The sequence below is a fragment of the Danio rerio genome, chromosome 4, assembly GCF_049306965.1.
Source record: "Danio rerio strain Tuebingen ecotype United States chromosome 4, GRCz12tu, whole genome shotgun sequence".
In the NCBI taxonomy this organism is placed as follows: Eukaryota; Metazoa; Chordata; class Actinopteri; order Cypriniformes; family Danionidae; genus Danio; species Danio rerio.
Window position 1 is genome coordinate 26053440 of NC_133179.1, and position 22738 is coordinate 26076177.

General features: G+C 31.2%; 2 protein-coding genes across 10 annotated transcripts in view; one reads left to right on the top strand and one right to left on the bottom strand.

Annotated features, from left to right (window-relative positions):
* tmem110l (transmembrane protein 110, like) overlaps positions 1-22738 on the bottom strand; it is a 220690-nt gene that overhangs the window by 149411 nt on the left and 48541 nt on the right. For 3 of the 6 annotated variants that reach the window (XM_073945735.1, XM_073945734.1, XM_073945733.1), the window contains 2 exons: positions 22087-22194; positions 6939-6992 (listed from right to left, as the gene is read on the bottom strand). The gene's annotated coding sequence lies outside the window, so the exon portion shown is untranslated. The remainder of the gene's footprint in view (positions 1-6938; positions 6993-22086; positions 22195-22738) is intronic. The other 3 variants (XM_073945732.1, XM_073945730.1, XM_073945729.1) reach the window with 1 other exon arrangement.
* The window catches only part of prkcq (protein kinase C, theta), a 52935-nt gene that overhangs the window by 9787 nt on the left and 20410 nt on the right, over positions 1-22738 (top strand). Inside the window, exons 1-9 of one of the 4 annotated variants that reach the window (XM_009300385.5) lie at positions 4094-4198; positions 7647-7782; positions 9431-9816; positions 14975-15174; positions 17951-18011; positions 18194-18374; positions 19716-19747; positions 19857-19942; positions 21173-21302. In XM_009300385.5, the coding sequence (XP_009298660.1) occupies positions 9699-9816; positions 14975-15174; positions 17951-18011; positions 18194-18374; positions 19716-19747; positions 19857-19942; positions 21173-21302 (808 nt within the window). In that variant the 5' untranslated portion in view covers positions 4094-4198; positions 7647-7782; positions 9431-9698. Of the gene's footprint in view, positions 1-4093; positions 4199-7646; positions 7837-9430; positions 9817-14974; positions 15175-17950; positions 18018-18193; positions 18375-19715; positions 19748-19856; positions 19943-21172; positions 21303-22738 lie in introns of those variants that run through there. The other 3 variants (XM_009300384.5, XM_068219633.2, NM_001089370.2) reach the window with 3 other exon arrangements.

Here is a 22738-nt window from a genome sequence, read left to right on the forward strand (position 1 = left end):
TTTCGCTACTTCTCTTCCAGATTAACAGTTGCTTACCTTTATGTATTTCGGTAGAAAATTATGAATAAACATGACGTAAATCCAGCAGCTTGGATCTCCCCTGCGGTTGTTGCTATAAAGGGATACGGCTGCGATCGGAAGTTAACTAAAAATATTAATATTATTAAATAAATTATGCATTTATTTTATTTTATTAGCGTCTACCTCAACCCTAATGATAAATGTAAAAAAAATTATTTGTTATACAACATCACAAAAATTGTGCTATACATTTAGTCAATATTTATTTATTAAGTCATTATTTACAGAAAAGGGCAAAAAGAAACAAAATACGACACATAAAACGATGATTGGGGCTGGTGGGTCATGTAATAAACTTGACGCATCACAATAGGAACTTTAGAACACAATGGATTCTAAGTAAAAGACACAAAAATATAAAATAAAAAATTACACAGGAGGATTAGCTGGAGTATTTAAATCTAACATCTGAAAAGGTTGAAAAGTACACCTTTTTCAAGATTATTTCCCTAATATTTTGTATATTTTGTTTTAACATTAACAAATTTGTACATACAGAGGTTTATTCATTACATATAAATGACTCACGCTAGGCTAGTGGGTTACTTTTTATTGCTTTTAATTTACAACATTGATCGGTAAAAGTTCCTTTCATATGAGCATCTTTTCCATTATTGTCTTATTCATTACTTCTCACCATAAGAAGAACAGGCTGTGGTGCACAGGTTCAAATATGCGTATCCGTCGGTGAATGTATGGCTAAATTATGCCGTTCTTTTTGGAGGGTGTGCTAGTGCGTGTCTGTGTTGTATTTAATTTCACAGAGTGCAACATTTCTCCAAGTTCTTCCCTGCTCGCTGCATGCTGTCTGTATGTTGCTATGGCATATGCAGAGGGAATTATGGGAACTCAGAGGGAAGCATCACGTGTTGGGGTGAAAAATGGTTTTCATTCAAGCAAATCAATTTAAACTACAGACTCAAGTTAATCAATAAAATAGATTTTTTTGTCCAGCCCTATCCCTGACAATATGCATGTATTTTACCTCATTATTCCAATGACACATAAAGGATTTGTTAAGCAATTCACTTTTCCAAACTGTTCCTTCTCATGAAGCTAATCTGTGGTAATTGGTTAGTTGACTTAGACCGATAGGTCCAATTGGAGGTTAATTCTAGTGTGAGAAAGATTTGTTTGGCATATTCAAGCCATGGAAATAAATGAGCTTTGTAGTGCTCTCCGTGTCCAGCGTGAAAGCTACTAACAAATTTACTAGAGACCTGCTGTAGAACAGTAATGGGTCATTCTTGAATGATTTGTTCATTCTGAACAAATCTTTTATGCGACTCAAGAACAATGAGTCCTCTCAGCGATTGATTTGTTCATTCCCACGTGCACACTTTTGTACTAGATTAGTTCCTTTTTAGTCTTTTTAGTTTTTAGTCTTTTATCAGATCGGAGTCGTTCATTCAAGAATTGAAAGAGACAGAAGGCAATTATATGCAGTCAGAGCTGGAAAAAATGTATCCGTTCATTTTTTGAGTCTAGTTAGACTTTGAAAGCAATTCGTAACATTTTAATAACATTTTGGCAAATTGAAGAATCGAAATCGAAGAACAAGACGAACAAGACTAAAAAAGTCAGAGTCAATAAAATGATCCGAACTTCCAATCACTACTGTAGAAGCTCTGCAGAGCGAACCTAAACCACACAACTAAATACACATTTTGCTTGCAACAGATAGCAAGAAGGCAGTAAGTTGTAATTCTGAGAAGAAGCTACCTTCTGTGATGGGCAATGTTAGGGAAGGCAGTGCTTTGTTCAGACGTCATGATGACATGGTTAAAGATTCACATGAATGATTCATATAAATGAAAAATTTTTTTTTTTGAGAGTCAAGACCTTTATACTTGGTACACTTTTAGATTCAAAATCCAGCTAAATGTTTTCATCTTCCTGTGGTACACACTGCATGAATGCTCATTGTCAAAAATCTACACATAGGGACAGTTTAAATATGGATTCAATGTCTACAAAAGTAACATTTTAAAAGGCACCTAGTTTAACCCTTTTTCAAGATTTAAGATAAGTCTTTTGTGTATCCAGAATGTGTATTTAAAGTTTCAGCTCAAAATACCCATCAGATTATTTATTATAACTTTTTAAGTCTCTTTATTGCTTGTCCTTTCAATGCAAATGAGCTAGTTCTCCCCGCCCACCACTCCCACATGCGTGTCAGAACCACAAAGATCCTGCTGATAGGTGTGGGCTTCATGTAGATAAACAGCACAGTTACAGAAAAGAATAAAGCAGATCTCCCTTACTGCAGTAACAACCATCGCAAATGTTTTTTGATATATTTGTTGTGGAGTTAATTCAAGCTTTTCTGCAATAATAAGTCACACACAATGTTGTTATAAAGTTTGCATGCACCTCCCTACTTCTTTTAATCCCACACGTCCTGTCTTGTTGATACAATTATACATGTCTGTCAATCACTTTGGTGGGTGGGGACACCACTCTCACGTCACGCTGCAGTGAGCTTCATTTAGATCCTATTTTAACGCCAGGAAATTTAAAAAAGAAACTTATTGTTTCTATCACTTCAACATGACTGTGGACACACTATACAAGGGATAACCAAAAAGGGCCAAAAAGCAAACGCGATTGAGGGCTGTGAGCCAAATATATTTACCAAAGTCGTATTAAATTTGCCATGGGTAATTTCCTAATTAACTCAATAATATTTGAAAATAATCGAGCTGCTTCTGTTTTTACTTAAATTTGCTCGCAATTTTCCTATATCTGTCAAGTCCTCCATCGTTCAAGACAGTATTTACATTTTAAAAGTCTAATTCATTGACAACGTTTAATTGAATCATTTATGTTCAGTTGGCTTTTTTGTAGCTTAAAAATAAAACAAATAAACAAAATGTTAGGTTAATTTCGGAATGTCAATGTTTGTCAAAGGAATTCGCCCCAATAACTTTCCTATCATTCTCCCTCACTTTTCGGATGGCGGGCCAAATCAAAGGTTACCATGGGCCAACCTTGACCCACGGGTCCAATTTTGGGCATCTCTGCATTATAAACAATTCTGTCCAAACAGCTCCTAAAAGATCATTTTCATCATAGATGCCCTTTAAATGAAATATTGACAACTAATCAATCTTGTATTAAACTAAATTAGAATGGGAAAAAAAAAAATTGAAATAACCAGCCATAAACATTAATTAAATTCTGCCATTTTAGCTAATTCGGTCTTTATGAAAAAAGTTCTAATTGCAATTTATCTTAAATTACATTATAACTTAACAGTGTAACTTAAAAACATGATTCATTTAGTTTAATAAGTTATAGTTAAAATAAAAAATAACGTAGTCATGAATTAATGGAATAAAGCATTGTTTTTTACACAATATTTTATATACTATAAGTCATTCAGCATTTGCTTTTAAACTCCCCAATATATTTGTATTATAAATTAAGAGATAAATAAATAAAATAAAACCTTGGGTTTTATGAACAGAGATGATATTTCTGAGACACTTAGCTAAATGGATATTTCGCCAAACAATTATATTTTGCTCACTATTTTCTCACCCTCAAGTGCTTACAAACTTTAAGAGTTTTTATTGAACACAAAAGAAGATATTTTAAAAAATGCTAATAACCTGTAACTATTGACTTCCATAGTAGGTTTTCTGCTTTCTTCAAAATATCTTTTTTCGTGTTCAACTCAATCAAGTGTAAATATGGAGCGAGTGAATGGTGAGCAAATGACAGTATTTTCAGTTTTGGGTGAACTATCCCTTTAAGTATTGAACCAAGCATCTTCTTTTTACAAGCCTTATGAGTTTCACCTCCAGAGAGGCTTGTGAAAGGTCAGATATATTTGTAGTTCAGTCCAGTCCAGTGTGTTTAAGTTCAATGGAGGGGGTTGTTTTTTTGATCCCACACTTCTTTCACCCCTGCAGCTTTTTTCCATGCTGGGACACTTCATCTATGCTGACTCTAGAGTCAGTATCGACACCGTTTGATGAAATATCACATTCACAGAGCCAGTAAAGGCATACACAACAAAGTGGTGACATTAAAGTGTCTGTCCTGCTGAGCTCTTTCTTTCTATCCGTCTAGTTTTTCTTTCGTCTATAAATCCTGCTAGCAGCAGCAGCAGGTAAGAGAAGCAACTCGCTATCTATGCTACAGTCCTTCAATGATACAGGAAGTGCGGTTTGAGTTGTCAGTCAAATGACAGGAAGTGCTTGGCAAAAACATTACTGAGGGCGTACATTGTGAACAAGTTTATGCAAGCCAGAGTTTTGAGAAATTTGAGCTAAACCAAAATATAAAAATATAAAGTTTTTTTGTTTCTGTGGACTTAAGAATTATAGCTGTGTGAATTATAGCTGTGTGTGTTTGATCAAAACATATTCTTTGTCTAATTCACTAAGCTACTCATAACACTTCTTCTTAATTTAAAAAACAAAAATCTTAATGTCATTTTAAAGTTTTTTTTTTTTTTTTTTTGTCACATAAAATAAAAAAGCATGTTTGCCATGATACTTTTGGTAAATAGAGTAAAAGGGGGCTGTGAAAATTAACCTGCACTGCATCATTTTTGTTTTGTAATAAAAATGTTTTAACATAATAATATATCAATATATTTGGGGGAAACTCACATTTTATATTCGCAACCGTGGTGAAATCTGACTTAAAGTTACTTTCATTAAACCAGCAATTTTTTTTTTTTTTTACCAGAACTTATCCCTAAAGATTAGATGATGTACAAAAGACATCATTCGGGGGGAAAATAAATAAATAAATAAATAAAATATAAATAAATGTGCTTCAACTGCAGACTGTCGGCTTTTATTTGAGAGTTTTTACATCCAAATTAGGTGTAGGAATTACAACAGTTTGCATATGTACCTTCCACTTGTTAAGGGTCCAAAAGTAAATTGGAGTAATATATATTTCTCAGCTTTTATGTCAACAAAAAGTGGCATGGCCAAAATTATTCATACCCTTCAGATTTTCACATAGACTGTGACGGTTTGCAAAGCTCATTCCATGTAGTTTATGCTGTTCTAAAGCATCATAATTAGCCAGATTTTTTGGGAAAAGCTGTTTTAATCAACTTTGCAGACATCTGTTCTTTGTATGTGGATTACTCAAATAGCTGGATTTAGTTATTGATTATTTAATATCCAGGATTGTTTTGTTCTTCACATGCACAATATTCGACTGTTATTTTTAAAGGAATAATAATTTATAAAGTCATTGTGTTGACAGCTAATATGACGGTAATTTGATGCTTTGCAAAAGTTGCAGACGCCTTTACCAATTTCAAAATGCTTTTTAACAGCCAGTTATTTCTTACACGGATTTACAAAAACTTGATTAGGCATATAATAAAGATTATCTACTCTAAATGTGAAACTAAATAAATTGCTAAATACTCTTGACAGATAAAATTGTAAAACCTACAGCCCACAACAAAGGTGGAAAGTTATTGCACATCATATTTAACAAACTGTTTGCTACAAATGTTATGTAATTTTGCTCACGTGGATAATTGAATATTAATCAGATGTCATTACGCTGCTGTGCTGTCAGCCAGTCATTGCATTGCTGATCATAATTTCGAGGATTGATAGATCTTTCTTTTACAACACACGCAGCAATCTCAGATCAGTTCATCCAGACATTTTAATCTGATTCGCAAACTAGTTTGAAGAACCAAATTAGCCAGAGATCAGTTATCAAGATTAAAAGATCCAAGATCTGTCAAATCATCTTACATAATTTAAGCGAGGTATGAAGCAAAAACAGAAGCAGCTGAACAGGTAAAAGTTTCTCTGCTGTTGGTTTGAGGATAGTCATGCCTAAATTATATAGTACAGCACTGCAAAAAGGGATTGATCAAGATGATTAGACAATTAAAAAAAGCAAGCGATTACTCCATATTTTAAATTTCTGTACACAGGGGTCATGTTTTAGTCTTCGAATGGTCTCACGCAGTCACATGATGCGATTTCGCAGGTCAGAGTTCAGCAATGCAGGGAACTGCAAAACTTGTTGCACAAGCTTGCGTTTCCGGTCTGCTGCATTTGTTGGATGGAAGTCTATAAGCCAAAAAACCTTGTCAACAAGCTTATAGCCCCCTTAAATTTGGACTTGTATTTTTTGTGTCACGACTTAAATGCCACGGAGAAGTGAGATCAACCATTGGTGGCAGATGGAGATACGACTAAGGCCTCTCGCGCGCACGCTCTCAGTCTCTCTGCTTTTTCTCGACTTTTGTCAGTCATGGTGCTGCACACATCAGTTTTCCGCATTTGACAGAAGTAAAGCCCCAAATTGACACAGGTAATAAAAAATTCAACTTCAGTCATGTGAAAATCTCTATGGTTTGTTAAAGATCACTTGGGGAAAATTATTTTAAATTAATAGGAGGCCAAAAAATTGACTTCTAATGTATCTGTTAAGGTTTACAGGTGCAAAAATTTGACTTGATACTTAAATGTTAGAAATGTGTTATCCTACTACAATACAAAGTTACTTTTCAAATAAACTAACATGGAAGATTATTTTGAGTTTGCGTTATTTAATTAAGACAGGGGCGTAACATGAGGGAGTGGAACTTGTGGTATGTTAGATGTATAACTTGAAGTTATGAAGACCCACAGGTCAAAATTATGTTGTCAGCAAGATTTACGTAATGCTATACATCAGTTATTAACGTGTACACCTACCACAACCCTAACCCAACCAGCATAGTTATTAATGTCTACATCCACCCCAACCCTTAACCCAACCATCACAGTTATTAACATACAGCCGTGACTTAACGCACTCGCCATTGTACTGTTATTTGCAACCACAGGGGCCTATGCTGAGTAGACTAACCATACCTGCCAATATTTGTCTCTGAATATCTGGGAGACCGGGAGGGGGGGTTATGGTGTCTGAAAAACACAGTTGAGAACAGAGTTAGTAACTGTACTATGGAACAGGTTTTAGGTAGCCGCTCCAATCAGATATTATACCAAAATTTGGGGCTTGGGGGTATTACAGTCTGTACCAAAAAGCTGAGGACTGGGGGTCGGGGGATGGGTGAAATTACTGGAGTTTTCCGGGAGAAATAACAAAAACAGAAGGGTGGGGAGAGATGGGTCTGAAATGCAGGAGACTCCCGAGAAAAACGGGAGTGTTGGCAGGTAACAACAACATCAGCAACAACAATAATAATAATAATAATAATAATAATAACAACAACAACATCATCCACAAAAATAATAATATTAACAACAACAACAACAACAATAATAATAAAAATACATTTTCAACATTTTAAATGAATGAATTCGTAAATTTGTCAGTTTTTAGCTATTTTTTTTTTTTATATTATAAAGTACCTTAAATACTTGGAGGGAAAAAGATCTTGCTAATAAATATATTAGTGCCGTGCACAGTTTTAATGTGAAAAAATACAAAAATTTTGTTTTTTGGATCTTTTCTATTATATAAAATCTAAATAATGTGCACTGCAATACACACATTGAGTTTGAGCAATGTCTGAATAAATGCGTGACACATCCATGTGTGTGTGTGTGCGTTAGTACTGTATGTTGGCTGTGACTCAGCAGGGAAGTGAATCCTGGCTGGCTGTTTGGATGGGAGTTTAGTATTTCACATCTATAAATAGTTCTCCCTTTCTGGTTTTCTCTCTTCGCTGGTTACCTCAGTTTTCTATTGGTGAGTACTCTGTTCGTGTTAACTGTGGAGCTGTGGTTCAACTGTTTAACAAGTGTGCGTTTTCCGTTTTCTGCTTAGTTTGAGTGTTTTTGGCTGAGTGAAACATCAGTGGTTGGTGTAAACTGGTGTTGTGTTCATTTTAAAGGGCATGTGTCGTATGGAAAGAAGTAAATGCATGTCTGAGTCTATCTGCTTTCCTTTAGACAGACAGAGAGCATATCTGAGTGATCTTTGGTTTACAGGGTTTTTTTTTATAATTTTTTTTTTTAACTGTGATTATAAATATATAAATGTAATAAATTGATGATCGAATTGGTTACTTTATGCACTGATTGATTGTCTTTTATATCGTAATCATTTTAATAATGTTGTTAACTAACATCTCTTGGTGTTTTCATACTGTTTTGCTGTTTTATTATTATTGTTTGTAGTAGTAGTAGTAGTAGTAGTAGTAGTAGTAGTAGTAGTAGTAGTAGGACAATACTAATAATAATTGCTGCAATTAACTAATTGATATTTTTGTTAGTTAATTAACTAAGTTTTATTACTTAAAAAAAAATCAACCACTAATTTTCATAACAAAAATCATACATTTTTTTCTAAATTCCTAATTTATTTTGCTAATCTATTATTTTTATTTATTTAGATTTTTGATTTATTTATTTCGTATTATTTAGTTAATTGACTAAGTTTTATTAACCTTAAAAGTCTATTCAAAATTCTATATTTATTCTAAATTCATTTATTAATATGTATTTATTTATTTATTTATTTATTTTTATCCATTTAATTTTTGTTTATCTATTTATTTCATTCATTATTTTTATTTTTATTTATATTTAATAATAATAATAATAATAATAATAATAATAATAATAAAATATAGTATTATTATGTTTTATCAACTATACAAAAAAATCAACAACCAATTTATTTGGTTTTATTTATTGATATTCCTTTATTTTATTTATTTAATATTATTTCTTCACATAATTTTAATTTATTTATTTATTTAGTATTATTGTTATTATTATTAAGAAGTTTTATTAAAAACAAAAAAACTAAATCAACCATTGTATTGCATAAGCACAATTATATATTTATTCTAAATTCTTTATTCATTAATAATTCATTTATTTTATTTTATTATTTATTTTATTTATATTTTTTGGATTCATTTGTATTCATTTATTTGTATTTGTTTAATTTCAAATTGACTTTGTTTGCATATACAAGTTGCTCCAATTTATAAAATAAATACAATGGTTTTTATACGTGTTTATATAATTTGTTTTTCTACTGTTAGAAGAGCTAAGAAATACATTTTTTGGGTGAAAAAACCCACCAAATTATTTTTCATTCATGACAAATAAAAAGATAGAAAATATTGATAGAAAATATTTAACACATAAAAATTTACTTAAAACAACACCTCGAAATGAATACCATAAATTCTGAATCACTCATTTTTCCCCAAAACTGTTTTTTTTTTTTTTTTACTAATAATTAAATATAAACCATTTTCTTGTTTTCTTACATTTGGATAAATCTTCATTTATCAAATTATATTATTTATATATTATTACACTTGTATTTATGCATTTACTAGTCATTTACAACACTTAATTCTGTTTATTGACTTTTGCAGACTTTCATCTCGACATCATTCCTTCTACACCACCAGCAAAAAGATCTGATGGACACAGAACAAAAAAAACAAACACTTGACCTAAAAAATTAAGGACAAAACGCTAATTGCCTTCTTCTGTCACTGGAGTAAAACAACTCATGTAACCGACATTACAAATATGAATATTAGCATCAAATAAGAGTCCATCAACAATACAGAAGATCTCCCAAGTGGAATTAACAAAGGGCCGCTGTCTATCAGAGGATATTTCTGAGCGTTTACAGTCATGTCTCCGTTTTTGAGGATTGCTTTCTCCAGTTTTGAGATGGACCCAGGACTTGCCTATCATGAAGAAGTGCTCAATCCATACTGTGCTGTCTACATGAAAGAGGCTGTGGAGACTGGTAAGTTATGCTTTCTACACACACACATATATACACACACACATATATATATATATATATATATATATATATATATATATATATATATATATATATATATATATATATATATATATATATATATATATATATATATATATGTATGTATATGTATATATATATATATATATATATATATATATATATATATATATATATATATATATATATATATATACATATACATACATATACATACACACATATATATATATATATATATATATATATATATATATATATATATATATATATATATACATATATACATACATACATATATATACATACATATACATACATATACATACATATACATACATACATATACATACATATACATATATATATATATATATATATATATATATATATATATATATATATATATATATATATATATATATATATATATATATATATATATATATACATATATATACATGTATATACATGTATATATATGTATATATATATATAAATATATATATATATACATACACACACATACACATATATACTCGCACATTCTCAGTAGCCACATCTGTATTCAAGTGCATTTATGATACTTAAGTCGCAAGAAGACAGTCCATTTTATTCTAAAATTGTAATATATTTCATTTTAAACATGCTAATTATTAAAAAAAGAAATCTACATCGACAAAATTACTCATATTGGAAAAACTGCTGCTTGACCCACCTACTCAACTTCCACTATAGGTCAAAGCAAACACAACATCCACTCAAAGTTTCTAGCAACTTACTATTGTTGGATTATGTGTGAAGTGTCAGCCTTAATGGAAATGTGTGTCATACGGGTTGTGTCATTGTCAGTAAAAATATAGTATCTGTTTCTGTCTTATTAAACTCACTGTTCAGATGGTGATTCATGAAGCATGTTCTCAGTCTCTTCTTTCAGTCATTAGACTAACTTCAGCAAAAAATAATAATAAATAATGATGGCAGACAGATGCAGTCAGTTTTAAATATGTAATTCAAGATTTTTTTTAAAGATACTAAATGCACTTTTAATGCCTTAATACTTTATGAAGACCTTCTTTTTCTGTTTAATTATTTCACGTGCTATTTTACGAGTCAAAAAATTTCAACAACAAAACAATCAAACATTCATAATATTATGAAGGGAAGTATATCTGAAAACCTATCTCCACTACATGTTTTTGAGAAGTGTGGTATTTCTTTTTAATGTGCAGCATTAATTTACTTAAGAATCATAGATGAAATGATTATTGGTCACACGAACACACTTATCACAAAGCATCAGTTCTGCAGACACAAGTTTGAGTTTCTAGCAGACCTCTTGGTCTTATTCTGTAGAACCAACCACAACCACACATACCTGTCAAAATATAAAGTGTCAAGTCACACTCAGATTTCTTTGAAACAACTTCATTTGTTAAGTTCAATAAATATGCATGTCCAGATGTATTTATATTCGAATAAACTTTTAATATACACATTAAAATCAACAGTAGACCTTGCTTGTGATGTGTTTTATAGACAGTATGTATTTTTATTTTTATAAATGAAATCGTTATTTTGCTAAATGTGCTGTATGTAATATAATAAATGAGAAAGTACATAATATGAAGCCATTATGAAGTCAATATGAAGCCAGGCAGTTTAAAGGAATTGTTCACCCAAGTTTACACCTTAAATTACCAAAAAATTACCCCATAATTTAATCACTCTCAAGCCATCATCGGTGTATTACTTTGTTCTGTGTTTTTGAATCAAAAGATTTTACATTTTGAAGTTTGGTGGCTGCTGAAGGCACATTCTCGACAACTTCTTGGCTGATCTTTGAATCGACATATGGTGCTTGTTGCAAGGCATATTTAGGTATGGGCGACTAATCGAATTGAAATTGCAGCTATGATTGAACAAAGCTGTGATTGTTGGTCACATCTTCAAGGAATTTGTGGTAAATCTCCTTCAAGGGCCACAGGGCTCTCTTTTGGAAACTCACTACTCTGTATAAACTATACTCTGCTTCCATCCAACGAGTCAAAGAGAGTCACTTCCTGATTAACTGGTGCCAAACATCAAAAGTAAAAATGGGATTTGCAGCGGTAGGAGAAGCTGCATGAATCTTTTCCTTATTTAATAAATGACTTGTGCCTCAGAAGACAATGCTGACACATAATGAACATGTGGTGGTGTTTGAAGGTGTGAGACGTGGAGCACAGATGCTCCTGACAGTTCTGAAAGTGATTAATAATATAATAACATTAATATTATAAAATAGTAAAGGCATTTTAGAATGAACAAAACAACATTTCAGATGTTTTACAATGTGCTCAGCCTGCTGGTTTGTCCATTCACACATTTTTCATCACCACATGATCTCTTATTACAATATATATATATATATATATATATATATATATATATATATATATATATATATATATATATATATATATATATATATTTTTTTTTTTTTTTTTTTTAATCAATTATTTAATCACATGATTTTAATGTGCATACTGGAATTTGTTTAGTAAAAGTGTTTCCATAAAAGTTTATGCACAATTTTTTCTTATGGAATAAAAAGTTTTCAAAAATTTTTTAAAATTCATGCCCATCTCACTGTTTCTATCAGCCATTTTTTAAACGCATATCCAAAAAAAGGTGGATGAAAACATAGCTATTGATTCAGTGTGACTACTTAATACACAATTATGGAATCATCTCACAGAATAAATTATTTCAAACACTCAACTGTAGGTGGAGGCAAGTTTGGAATAAAAACATGTTATTATGTTGTTCTTCGATGTGTCGCTATTACTACAGCTGTAATTCATTGATAGTGACACAAACAGCTGTCATTATTACAGAATACTGCAATCTCACTGTTCAATTAAACAAAATTAAAATTTAAATCTATTATCTCAATATATATATAATTTATTTATTTATTTATTTATTATATATTTTTTGTGGCTTGTCAGTGTACTATGACCAGGGGTGTATTTAACCAATAAGCGAGGTAAGAGGCCGCTTAGGACCCAGGAAATCCCCAATAAAATTCTAGAAGTATAAATTATTGTCGCATGAATTATGAGGTTTGCTGATATTGCAGCTGTCATGCAGTGAGGGGTTTGCATCTTTAATAAACTATGACAGTTTGCGTTCATTACACAAGTACGAATGATTAATTAATCCATATGAAACGGTCCCTTAGAAGTCACGTCTCGCTTTCAGTTTCGGGCTTAGGCACGTTTTGCACTCACACACATGCGTACCATGCCAAAGCCCAAGTGAACTGCGCTCTAGCACACCTCTTCCAACTGGGCCAGGACCGGCCAAGTGTACTGTGCCTGAGCCTGATTCAGAGCACTCACACTTCTCAAACGATCCAGGAAACAGGCCTGTGCACGGTTCGGATTGCATAGTGTGCGTACGCCCTTAGAGTACCTGATAATGTTAGCAAAAAAAAAAAGTTATTTTCTGTTTAACAAAATATCAAGTAGAAAAGTTTTGTTGTTTGAGCCGAGGAACTTATATTGTTGTCAGCGAAAATATAAAAATTGTTTTATATATGCAGCAGTTTTGTTTTGACAATTTTATGAAGGCAAACTTTGTGTTTTAAATGAAGGGGCTAAACATTAAAGGGTCTTGGTTTCTGCAAAGAGGAACAATTTTTTTAAGAGCAAGTTAGCAGCAAGTTGGTTTAAGAAAGATACTGAAGCTAGAGGTTTTTTGTTTGAGGGAAGGGACAAGAGTTAAGAGTACCTGAAGATGTTGAAGTAAAAAAAAAAATATTGAAAATGATTTAATGTTGGCTTGAAATAGAAGATAAGTTTGTAGTTTTTCCCATATTGTATATTAGATGAATGTAAAAAAGAAGTTAAGCTGATGAATTGAATTTATCTTTTGGAAACCAATTGGATCATTGGAAGATGAGTGTTGCTAACAAAAGAAAGAAAGATTGATGAATGGATGAAAGCAAGGCAGAAATGAGACTCAAACTAATAGTCCCTTCCAAATGGCATTCCATGTGACCAGAAGTGTAAAAAATTCATTTCAAGGGCGAAGAGAAGGGAGTGGTACTTGATTAAAGCTTATGAGGGCAAATTAATTTTTGCAAAATAACGAAGGACACAGATAATTTATAAATACTGTAGCACTACTACATACATTACATACATAAAAAATAATATTTTTGATCATATGCATATTAAGAGGTACTGTATACCAAGTTTTTTTGAGCAGGTTATGAAGACAAACTCTTGATTTGAGAGAGGGGCTAAAAATTAAAGGATGAGCAAAAAGGAGAGTGGTTTCAAAGGTGCAGCAAGTTGTTTTCACAAAAGATTATGAAACTGAACTTTGACTGGTTTTAGTCAAGGAAACCAGAGTTTCAAGTTCATTGTCAAAAAAATAAGAGGATACTGTCTGATGTCCTGAACTGACATTACCAAAAGGTTAAATCGTTTTAGAGGCAGATTAAATATTTGCTGACAAAAGACACTTTAAAAATGCATCTTGCATGGGGAACATTTATTAAACTGACAGTTTATCCAAAAATCACAACTATACTGTTTCTAACCTGTTTGAATTTCTGTTTTCTGATAAACACAAAATAAGTAATTTTTTTTTAAAGATGTTGGAAACAATTAACTATTAACTTCCATAATAATTTGTTTTACTATTATGAATGCCAATGGTCTCCAGTTTTCAACATTTTTGAAATATTGTCTTTTGTGTTTAACAGAATTAAAAGAAACTCATTAGGATTTAGAAACACTTGAGGGGGAAAGTAATTTGTGAATACATTTTTATTTTGGGCGAACTATTCTTTTAAGAAAATAAAACAGGGCAGTCAAAGTCCCTTTGACTTTAACTAAGGGAAAATGTTGACATTCTACCCAAATTGCATGATTTCTTTTGCACAGGACTGTATTTGTTTCAATGCACAGCTGTCAGATTACAATCAAACAATTAGATCTTTGTGTCATTTAAGTAGTATCAGTTTCAGATCCGGTAAATCCACAGTTGGAGTGATGTAAAACACACCGCAGCATAGTGTTTTTCTGTTCAGCCAGTGAAACTTACTGCAGAATTTATCTTATATATTTGTGTGCATCTCTAGAAAAGGGTCAAGTGTACAAACAGAAGCGGCCCACCATGTATCCCCCGTGGAGCAGCACTTTTGACGCTCACGTCCACAAAGGACGAGTGATGCATGTGGTGGTCAAGGACAAAACAGCTGAGCTAAAGACGGAGGCTACAGTCCAGCTCGACACCCTCGCTTCACGTTGCAAGAAAGAGAACGGCAAACTGGAGATATGGGTGAGTGATATCTACTGTATATCAAAAATAAATGTGCAGAGATTAAACGCACAAAGGCCTGGCTCCACGGGGGTTGGGCCTGACCCACCCCATCAGGAGCCTGGCCTACTTTGGCCCCATATGAGATAACAAAAAAAATGCGATAAATGTGACATAAAATGTGACAGTGATCTTTTAAAAACATGTTTTAAGCAGCCAGGCTCATTTACAACCAGTGTTGTGGGTAACACATTACAAGTAGCACGAGTTACACAATAATAATATTTTTTAAGTAACGAGTAAAGTAACACATTACTTAACTTGACTTATAATAAGTAATAATATTTGAGTTACTTTTGTAAAAAAGTATAATTTTTTATTTTTTCACTATATTCGATTGTCTTGGACTGATTCTTGTTGCTGTTTTGATGAATCCCTTACCCAAAGAGTACCGACCATACATTTGAGCTTACCCCAGAGCGCTTTTTGTTTGTTTTTTTCTGGTGTAACTTAAGTTACTTTTTAGATTATTTAGATTACTTTTTAAATGATTTGCTTTTAAAAAATATTTGCTGAATTAAAATTAGTATAATCACATTGAATCACACTCATTGAGAGAATGAGCTCTCTGCGGGAACAGACATATAGTCTCAATAGACAGTGATTTTACTGAACTAATAAGGCAAAAATACAAAAATAGCAAACACATTGCTTTTAACTTTCATTCATCTGTATACACGGCATGTATTGAGTGAGAAAGTTCTCAGAGGAACTAACACCATTCTAATCTTTTTAATTAGTTTTTTTTAGGTAAATGAAAATGTAGATTATATAGCGTGTTATTGCCAGAGCTCTTCTATTTAAAAAAGAAAAATACCCTGTAAGTTCAGAAAGAGATCAAGCCTCAGTTCAAGTTCACTTTCACTTTCAGAGCTTGCCGCACAGCATGTAAGCAAAGGTATAGGACAATAATAATGCCAAAATGACTGAAATAAAAAGCTTGTCAAATAGCACCTACTGAAAAAAATTAAGTGCTATATCGAATTAAGAAGTGCTTTAATTTTAATGACTTGAAATGCCAGTATTTGTATTTTTTAGGTCCTGTGATTTAACCTAGGTGTTTATTAAAGCTGTGAATATTTCTACCTAAAATAAAAACACATATTTTTATAATTAAATTCAATACTTAATATGCAATTTCCAGAATCCACTTCCCATGTACTATTCTAAAGTCAATTTTCATTAGTTTCATTTTATTTCAGCTAAAAAAAAAAACTTACTTACATAGTTTTAGCTGCTATAATTTAACATTAAATCCAGGAATAAATATTTGGTGGCCAAAAATTCAGTATATACTTCTCTAATATCAACACACTTTTAGATTCCTATTGTTGCACATTTCTGCTGTGTGATTATATTGATCTAAGAGCCAGAGTAAAAAAAAGTCCGGAGATTTTTATTGTTATTGACTATTTTTTTTCACGATTCAATAAAATATCGTTTATCGGCTCAGCCCTAATTTTTTTGTCTTTGGACTTAAGGACTACTGGCATACCTGGTATATTATTTATTTAATGCAAACATTATACAGTTCATATTTTTATGCTTTTTTTCTTCAGTTCTTAATGTTTTAGAATGTGTTCATCGTGGTATCAAAATATTGATATTTTTCAAGGTATTGTATCAAAGTTGAAAATTCCAGTATTATGACAACAAAGGTTGCAATTATTATAAAAATTATTATAAGCATTTAATTTACATGGTATATTGAAAACAACATTATTTGACTAAAGTTCTGAGTTCTCACAACTCTCTATCCAAGCAAACAATTATGTAGTCTGCAGTACAAATAACAGTTTTATTATTATATACAAATATTTTCTTGTTAGGTTGCTTTTCGATCAAAATGACAGAGAACATATAAAATAATAAGTAAAATACTTCTAAAAATGCAATATATTATTTATATACACCATTTTTTAAAAGGGTTTTAGTTTTCAAAGGTTCTAATTGCAGTAAGATTTATGTTTTTAAAAGAAGTCTCTTCACAGGACTTGGAATGCAACATTGCATATACATATATGTAATTACACATGACTGAGCTTTTATTTCTCTGCTGCTTGTTTTTGTGGTTCAAAAATGGGTATGGTTAAGGTTAGATTTGGGATAGGTGCTCCATATTTATGAAATTATTTCTATTTTACAAATACAAGCAAACCATTTAATGGGAAGCATAATTCGAATGACCAAAACCATTGATGAACTCAGAGCATCATAAAACTATGCTAAAGTGATACCTGGAGCACCACAAAAAGACTAAAATTGACAAGTCGGGAGCAAGAATGTGTTGGTTATTTAATAACTTGCATTTTAAGTGAATTTGAACACTAAGCCCTACAAACAAACAAAAAGAAACACAGAAATGTGTTTTATAATAGTAAAGCCCGAAAGTATGCACTCCCTTGGCTTATTCTGACTTAAAATTTATTTTATTTAACCAAAAAGTTTATTATTATTATTATTATTATTATTTATTTATTTATTTATTAACCGGAAATGACACAGATTTCTCCCAAAAGATAAGACTATATATATATATATATATATATATATATATATATATATATATATATATATATATATATATATATATATATATATATATATAAATTTTTTTTTTTTTTTTTTTTTTAGCTTTTTTACCTTTTGCCAATTGCCACAACATAAATCAAATGTTATAAATGGTATTGAATGTTTTTTCAATAATTTGAATAAATATACATTTTATCTATTATAGGTGGAACTGAAGCCACAGGGTCGTTTACTGATGGAAGCACGGTATTTTCTGGAAAGAAGTGGTGAGCGTTTATTTAAATCACATAGACATATGGTCAAATAAAGATTAATTTCTTAACAGTTATTTAAGTTATTATGTTATAATCCATTTCTGATACCTCTAGCTCAGGGGTTGTCAATCAGGGTTTAGAATACTCTAATACTTTTTGACACTTCTGTGTGGGGCTGGGTGTTTGTTTTTTAGATGCTGCAGGTCATGGTGAAGGAGATGGAGAGACTGAACGGGAAAAAGAAGGGGTGTTTGCCCTTCATCACAGACGAGGAGCTATTAAACAGGCTAAAGTTCATGTGGTCAAATGCCATGAGTTTACAGCCACCTTTTTCCCTCAACCAACCTTCTGTTCAGTCTGCAAGGAGTTTGTCTGGTATTACACATACTCTGTAACAATTTCCAAAAAATATATTTTTTTATTTTTTTAGGAATTTACCCTCTCTGTTTAACCAAGGGGTGTCCAATCTCAGTCCTGGAGGGTCGGTGCTGGAGAGTTTAGCTCCAACCCTAATCAAACACACATAAACCAGCTAAATAAATCTCCTACTATTATATAAACTTACTGGTAGGTGTTTTGAAGCAAGTTGAAGCTAAACTCAGCAGGACACTGGCCCTCCCTAAATCAGGGACTTTGGACACCCCTGATTCAGCCCTCGTAATGTATTTTTAGTACAACTAAAAAGTAATAATATTGTGTTATAGATTCATAACATCTATTGTGTTACGATTGTGTAGAAACATGCAGAAACAAGTAAATAAAAGGTTAATACTATTTTCCCCAAAACATAGGCATTTTACAAATAATAAAATAATAAAAATACGATACATATTTCAATGCATCAGCTTAACTTCTTTTTTACATTCATTGAATATACAATATGGGTAAAACTACAAACTTATCTTCCATTTAAAAAATAATACAAATAAATTCTGTAAATATAATTACTAAAATATGAATTATTAATTACATTCATATCAGATTTAAATAATTATATCAGAATAAGTATAAACAAACAAAAAAAATCAAAAGGTTAATATTTTCCCCAAACCATAGGCATTAAAAAAAATTATGTTAAAAAATAAATAAATAATAACAATATTAATATGAAAATGACAAAAATAAATAAAAGATAACTCAGTTTTTATTATTATTAATTTATTTTTAGCAAATAAATAATTAAAGTAAATAACAGTAATAATAAACAAAACAACTAAATAAGGTTATGAATAATAAATAAATTATAATAATACACTAATAATAATAATAACAATAATAATACAAAAGTTCAATTACATTGATACCAGATCTAAATAATAAAAACAATTATCAGAATAAGTATAAAAAAGAAATTAAACAAATAAACTTAAGTTAATAAAATAAACAATTACCATACTATATTTAGTAGAATATTATATTGTATAAAACATGGTACTGCATTTATTATCAAGTTCAATAACTTAATTATATAATGTATGCTGATATGATGTATAATGTTTATCATTTATAATATTTTAAACTCATTTATAATATTAATATATTTTTTACAAAATACATTGAATCTGTATACAAGAAATTATATAGAAACTATAAAAAGTTTAGGATGACACCCTTTGCATGAGGATAAGTATCTATGGTGCCCATGGAATCAAAAAGACTGAACTCCCCTGTATTAAATTAGGCAATGGAGTAATGTTTTTCCTTTTTCTACCTCAGGGGCCTGAACAAACAGGGATACCAGTGTCGACGTAAGTTCGTTTTTCACATCCTCAAAGCTGTTGCAGTTCCTAAACAAGTTTCCATTAATTCACCGTCATGATGATGACTCCTACCCACTTCTGTCTGTTTTTCCCCCAGAATGCAATGCTGCCATCCACAAAAAGTGTATTGACAAAGTCATAGCCAAATGCACAGGTTCAGCCGTAAACAGCAAAGAAACCATGGTAAATAAAAATCTGAGTTTTGCTACTGTGCACTGACAGATATAAATAAGAGACCCTTAGGATATTTTTAGCAATTGTTGGCTAATTTTAAAGCTTCATTACTCTGCAGATAAAAGTACCATTGCAAATATTTCATGAAATGAATCATCTTTGTCTCACACTTCTTCCTCTGAGTTATTAGTAGACGCTACAAAATGTTTTTTACCACACTGTGCTGAGTCACACTGACAGTCAAGGAGTATGTTATGAACTTTTTTCTATGACCTGAGGGGTATTGCACTAAAGTAGAATTAAAGGAACACTCCACTTTTTTTGGAAATAGCCTTATTTTTCTGTGTAATATTGCATTTGACTTTTTTTTTTAATCGATAATTAAATTTTAATCTATAATATGACTACTTAATTTCCGATCTCTTAATTTTATCTGTCTTATGCACCTCTCTGCTATACTAAAATTTGCCCACGTATGAACATATATAATATTATTGCTAATTCATTTTATGGACTTATTTCTATGACCAGAGGGGTACTGCACTTAAGTAGAATTAAAGGAACACTACACTTTTTTTGGAAATAGCCTTATTTTACAAGTCACCTAGAGTTAAACTGTTGAGTTTTACTGGTTTTGAATCCATTCAGCTGACTTTTGGGCTTGGTGGGAGCTCGTTTAGCTTAGCAGAGTTCATTGAATCGGATTAGACCATTAGCAAATTAGCATTAGCAAATTATTTTTGAAAAGAGTTCTAATCATTTTGTTATTTGAAGCTTGGTGTGCTAAGCCCGACGAAAATAAAAATGTTTATATGTCTAGAAACTATATTTTCATTTTGGTGTAAAAATAAAGGAATTTTGTTGCCGTAACATACAGTAGCTGTAGCAGGCCCAATGTTTTTACACAGCACTGTTGCAGTACTATTTTCAGGCAATATTGCTTTTGACTTGTATTTTAATCTATAATATTACTATTTCTTTTCCAAATCACTCATCCAAAGCCATATATGAACATATATACAATTATTGCAAATATATTTTAACACAGCATTTTTAATTCTAATGGTTGTGCAGTAAATGTACAGTAAAGGGACTGTAAATCACACAAATTTCTAGTAGCATTGACAGAGAAATTAACAGATAAACAAAGAAACCTCCATAGTAAATTAATTTAAATAATTTAGCCTGCTTCAGGGCTAATGTTGTAAAATGCACTAAATCTGTGTTTGTCTGTTTTAGATCCACAAGGAACGCTTTAAGATTGACATGCCTCACAGGTTTAAAGTGTACAACTACATGAGCCCTACGTTTTGTGAGCACTGTGGTACCTTATTGTGGGGTCTTGCTCGACAGGGCCTTAAATGTGAAGGTGATTCATTACACAAACACAGCTGTATCAGAGTCTCAGGATCTGTTTACATCTGCTCACTTCATGCATTTACTCTGATTGGATAGATTTATTTGGATTTATGAAAACAGTTCCATTTATATTTGGTCACATAAATGCGACTCCAATAAACGCCTATATTTTCAATCTTCAAATCGCACACTTTATGCAAATTTAAATAGGTTATATCGACTTAAGCATCAATTACAAAACCAGTTATTTCAATAGTATTCGTTTTTACAGAAACGTAGGCTATATATCTTATTCGACATACAAATGTTTTTGTATCTATTTTTCCATACATGTGCAAGACATCATTTAAACCTGTAAAGTGTTTACATAAAAATTGTGTATACCTTACTGTGAATAACTGTATAACTTTTTTATATTTCAAAAATGGTCATTTTTAAATCAGTTATGAACTGCTTCATTTATTGTCTACTTATAATGTTACTACTTATACATCAAAATCATAAAATTTCTGCCCCCTCATCAACTCAATGTTTGAACAAGTAATACTTGATGCATTAATCATACTTGGAAATAAACACCCACTGCTTTAATTGACCAACAGTTTGCATATTTAAAATGGTTCATCTGTGTGCCCACTGATGTAAAATCTGCATGTGTGCTTGACAGCTTATGTACATCTTTTACAGATGAATGTCACTGTGATCATTCACTTTAAATACATGTTTTGAAATGTACAGATTATTTAAAAGGGTTAGTTCACCCATATATGAAAATTATGTTAGTAATTACTCACCATCATGTTTTTCCCAGTCTCCTGAGACCTTAAATCATCTTCAGAACACAAATTTAGATGAAATCCAAGAGTTCTCTGACCCTCCAACAGTCATGAGATGTTCAAAGTCTGGAAAAGGAAACAAAAACTTTGTCAAAACAATTCATGTGAATTTAGTGTTAAAGATTAAACCCATCAAGCTCCAAGAACACTTTTGTACATTACAAAAAAAAAAAAAAATGTTCGCCTGTGTCTTTTTGTGTTTACTACAGGCAATTTGGCGCTTATGTAACTCCTATGGCAATATGTCATGCTGCAAATAGTAAAAGCGTGCACAAAAGTGTCCTTTGTGATTTGTGTGTGATTACAATTGTAAAAAAATAATTAATAATAATAATTTTTTTTACTATTTTGACAATATTTTGGGTTATTTTTTAAAAAATTATCTCTGAACCGTGCTGTATATGGATGATGAGAGAGCTCTTCAATTTTATCTTAAATACCCTAATTTCTGTATTGAAAATAAACAAATATTTCAGGATATTTAAATGACTGGAGGGCGAGAAATTAAGCAATTAAAAATAGATTTTAATTTGAGTGAACAAGCATTTAACAGGCAAAGCAATACATACACAATGAAAAAACAGTTACTATATTAACTGCATACAATGAC